Source organism: Pteropus vampyrus, unplaced genomic scaffold (genome assembly GCF_000151845.1).
Source record: "Pteropus vampyrus isolate Shadow unplaced genomic scaffold, Pvam_2.0 Scaffold454, whole genome shotgun sequence".
In the NCBI taxonomy this organism is placed as follows: domain Eukaryota; kingdom Metazoa; phylum Chordata; class Mammalia; order Chiroptera; family Pteropodidae; genus Pteropus; species Pteropus vampyrus.
Genome location: NW_011889235.1, coordinates 189,704 through 194,060, shown reverse-complemented (window position 1 = coordinate 194,060; position 4,357 = coordinate 189,704). Strand labels below are relative to the sequence as shown.

At 47.3% G+C, this 4,357-nt stretch overlaps 1 protein-coding gene across 1 annotated transcript in view; it reads right to left on the bottom strand.

Moving 5' to 3' along the window:
- Positions 1 to 2,872, bottom strand: part of HTRA1 (HtrA serine peptidase 1) — a 27,073-nt gene extending 24,201 nt beyond the window's left edge. Inside the window, exons 1-3 of the mRNA XM_011381892.2 lie at positions 2,833 to 2,872; positions 2,454 to 2,553; positions 1,825 to 2,029 (exon numbers count right to left, since the gene is read on the bottom strand). Coding sequence (XP_011380194.1) covers positions 1,825 to 2,029; positions 2,454 to 2,553; positions 2,833 to 2,872 — 345 coding nt within the window. The remainder of the gene's footprint in view (positions 1 to 1,824; positions 2,030 to 2,453; positions 2,554 to 2,832) is intronic.
- Between the last annotated feature and the right edge of the window lie 1,485 nt (positions 2,873 to 4,357).

Here is a 4,357-nt window from a genome sequence, read left to right as displayed (position 1 = left end):
GGCGAGGCTGCTCTGCTGAGGTCTTTCATATCCTGCCTGGACATGCCAAGGATGACACAAGGATATTCTCCACCTTGGCTCAAAATCCGAAAAGAATGTCCCCCGGCCAGAGCAGCTGCACGGTTTGCATCCATGAGTTCCAAACACGAAATGACTCAGCGGGGGCGGCTCACGCAGCACCCCGGCCAGCGCCCTACCTGCAGAGAGCCCCCTGCTGGCTGCCTTCCAAGGGCTCGGTGGACCTGAAAAGTCCTCATGTGGGGCCACAGGACGTGCTATTCTGGCCAGCCGCCTTCCGGTGAGACTACCACATCCTGGACACCTTCCTAGAAGTGTGTTCCTACACAGGGATGCACCAGCCTTCCTGTGAGCTATTTAAAGTCCAGCTGTGCCATCCCCCCACTAATGGCCGTGGGCCTGGGCAACTGGGGAGCAGCAGCCTGGCGGCTTAGGAGGCTATAACTTTACTACGGCAAAGCTACGTGGCCTCGGGCAGGTCCTTAAGCTCTCTGAACCTCTGTTTCTTCCTCTAAAAAATAGGGATAATACAGCTATTTTTCAGATTAGGCGAAAGTTATAAATGAAGGCAGAGCCTGGGCCAGCATGAGAGCTTATCAAATAGAAGTTATTGTGATCAATAAACGTATTCTGAAAGATTCATTGTTATTAGCAATTCCACAGTCACCTAAGAGAAATAATAGGCAATTAGGACCTTGCCGAAGTCCAGTTAACAACACCGGGCACAGAGCCTGCTTCTGACCCAATGAACCGCACAGACAAAAACAGCCTGTGCAGCCCCACACTGGTCTGACTTCAGAGCCCACATCCAGGTAAAGTTATGCAGAGAGCTGGAAAAGAACACCCCTCCTGGCTTCCAGTCTGTGATCTTTTCCTGGGCCAGCTGCAAGATTCCAACCCACCCTGAATCTTCCTTCCATGTGAAGTCTGAGAAACGACAAGGGCATGAAAAAAAACAAAATGCAATTTCACTGAGCACATGCCACACAGCAAACCAAACCTCCACGATCGACGTGCCAATAAGGGGCAATTTTTGATGGTCTAATAAGAACTGGACTTACTTTCATGTACGCGTACTTTGCTAAACATATCAACAGAGCGAAAATGACTGCAAGGAGAATATTTAAGTACAAAGCAACACATTGTCAAACACAGCATTTCCCAAATTGAGCTTATTCTGTCTCAGTTTGGGGAAAAAAAAAAAAGGTCCTATATTCAGATAATTATAATTTAGAGTAGACACCTCTTGAAGGAAAATCACATGCACATTAGCGTAGCAAAAGCTCTGGCAAGTTCTGAATGAAAGAAATCCATTTGCTTTGTTTTAATTCATGGTTTCCAAAACTTTAAAGTATGGAGTCTTGTTTTTAAAAAACATCTAGTAACCCTGCAAAAACCCAATGTGGGAGACCTATTTGTTCTCAAACTTAGAATGCACAAATGAACAAAAATTTGTAAAAACAGTTGCCTTAGGGTCAGGAATGCAAGGAAGATTCAGTTTTCACTGCTTACCTACAATTTCTTTATAAACCTATTGCTTTCCTCTATAAAAACATAAAACACTATTTTGAAAACTCTCGGATCTTACAGCCTGCTTATTACAGAAGCTTCCACGAGGCCTCCCACCCCCACCCTAACCACACTCGGCATCTCCTAAATGCTCTTCTTTGGCCCAGATTTCACTGGTTCCGTCCAGCTTCAATGCCTTCACCGAAAAGCTGTGGTGCCCTTTGACCTCTCCGGGTTTTGCCCAGTTTTAGCCAGGGTGCCTGAGAACTGCATTCTGCAGGCGGGGAACACGTTTACCTCGTGGTCAATTTTGATGAGTGCGATGTCCGCCTTCTCGTCCACATCCTTGATTTTGGCTTCGTAGGTGGCTCCATTTTTCAGCTCAACTTTGACCCGGTGCTTGTTAGTCACCACGTGGGCGTTTGTCACGATCAGTCCATCTTCGGACACGATAAACCCAGACCCACTGGCCACCGGCACCTCCCTCTTAGAAAAAGGGAGCCTAGAAACCAAAAGAGCATTTGGTTAAGCACGAAACACCTAAAAATCAACTGGACACAGTGATGAATTGGTTCTACCACAGCGAGATGCATCTAGCTACTGTGCCTGTATAACCAGGTGTATTGAGATTAAAAAAGACAACATTAGGCCAACTTTTACAGGCAGCAGAAAAGTCCACTTAGAAAATGTCCTTAGGGAATCTCTTCAGACCTAGAGGTACTTAAACCATCTAGAAGAGTCAAAGCAGACTTAAATAGTCCACCAGGACAACATCCTAAGGGAGAAACATTATTTCCCCCTAAGAACATATTCAGTGACTCTCTGACACTTTAAAGTGTCTGGAAAACAGCTCTGATGCTGTGCCGGTGGCACCGTGCACTGGTGCGAGCTTCAGAGGCGGCAGACAGAAGGCGGGGCCTCTTTACTTGCGAAACAGTTCGATGTGAACCACGGCGGGGGCGATCTTCTCCACCACGTCGGCGATGAAGTTGTATTTATGGCGCAAACTGTTGGGGTCTTCCTGCCCTGAGGACGAGAACAAAGAGAAGACACCTGAAAACCCTGGGCTCTGTGCCGTGGTCGCCTGGAGGGAGGTATGGGTTAGAGGGGCCGGAATGGGGGCTGAGGACGAGACGCCTGACCTGGGCTCAATGGCAAAGACCCTTCTGGCTCTAGAGGAAATACCCGCTCAGACGAGACGGCAACATCTGTCCCAGGGGACCTCTGTGCTCGGTTCTCTTCCTATAGTAGCTTCGCCATGAAAATGCTGGACTGGAGAAGCCAGCGGATACCGGGACCTCCTACCAGCTATTTCAAAGTGGTCACCCAAGGGTCCCCTTGACATGGCATCCTCCTCCGCCAGCGTCCGTCCCTTCCCCAACTCCCGCAGCACCACCAAGAACGGCCCTTCTCAGCATACTGCCACCTTTGGGAGGGGTGGCCGAGGCTGTTTCTGACAAGATGCCCATCAGATGTCATAGATGTAAAGGACTATCATAAAAAGTCTTAAGGCAAAGGCACAGATCTTGTCTTTTCCACAGATACCATCTGTCCCCAGAGCAATTTTCCACCACACCTTAACCATTCATTCCAACCCCCAGACATCTTAGGTCAAAAGGCACAAGAGGTGCCTTGATACTGTTGGGGGAAAAAAGAGAAATAAATGACCACGATTTTCTATATAAAAATATACACTATAATTGGTGAACCCCCACATGGTGAGCATTTTTGAAGCTACTTTCAGACAAAGCAATCTCTTTTGCATCGTATGATTTTCTAAGATGCAGAAAAGGACCTGCAACTTCTAGGCAAGATAAACCGATTCGACAAATTCATGGTGGCACCATTTTATTATTTTTGTTTCAAAACCGTTTCATATGGGACCTTATTTTCATCTTTCCCTTCTTCCTATGGAAGAGGAAAATCAGACGTTGTTCCCACAAGATATGTAGGGACTTTAAAAGACTTCTCCATAGACACTAAATTTTCTTAGTAGAAAGTATAAATAACAGAAAAATCTGAGCAAACTCACAACATTTCCACTTAATACTGGCCCCCTCCATATCTGCTACCGTCCCAAGATTCCTAGTTGCACCTCCTGGATTCTCTGATGAAGAATGTAAACGAAGGGACAGGAGCATCCCTTCCCGGCCAACAACCGGGTGGACATCACCCAGCCAAGAGCTGTGAGCAAACCATCAGGTTCCCTCAGCCCAACTTCCTGGGAAAGGCCAAAGCAGGTTTAATTCCAACAAGACCAGCATCCCTCGGGGAAGCGTGGAGTTTCTGAGACCCTCACAAGAAGGATGATTATTAAGTCTCGACACCGAAAATCAATACTTCACTTCCTCTCTCTGATTGCCAAATTAAGCACGGGAGAATCTGCCCGCATTAGCAGTGAAAATAAACATGGGTTTTTCCAGCTAAAATGAGAACTGGTTGCTTTCTCACACAAATTAGAGAAAGTGGCCCCAGGGTCTGTCCACCCTGGGAAAGCAACATGGGAGAGCAAGGAGGACACTGGCCTGGACACTAGAAGGCCCGGGCCCCATCCTCTGTCACCTGTGAAATGGGGCTGACTGCCTCTAGAACGAGCTGCGAGGTCTCTTCCAGTCCAGTGTTCTATGATCTGATCCCTACTTCCCCCTCCTACCCCAGCATGCTAGAGCCAGATAACAGTTTTGTCAAATTTGAGGTTGGGCACGGGACTGTCCAAATTCTGCAGATGAATAAACAGAAAGGAGGAGCAGCGTGAGCACAGACCATATTGAAAAGGCGAACAGACAAGCCTTAATTGTGCAGCTTCGATGAAAAAATAACCAGTGACCTC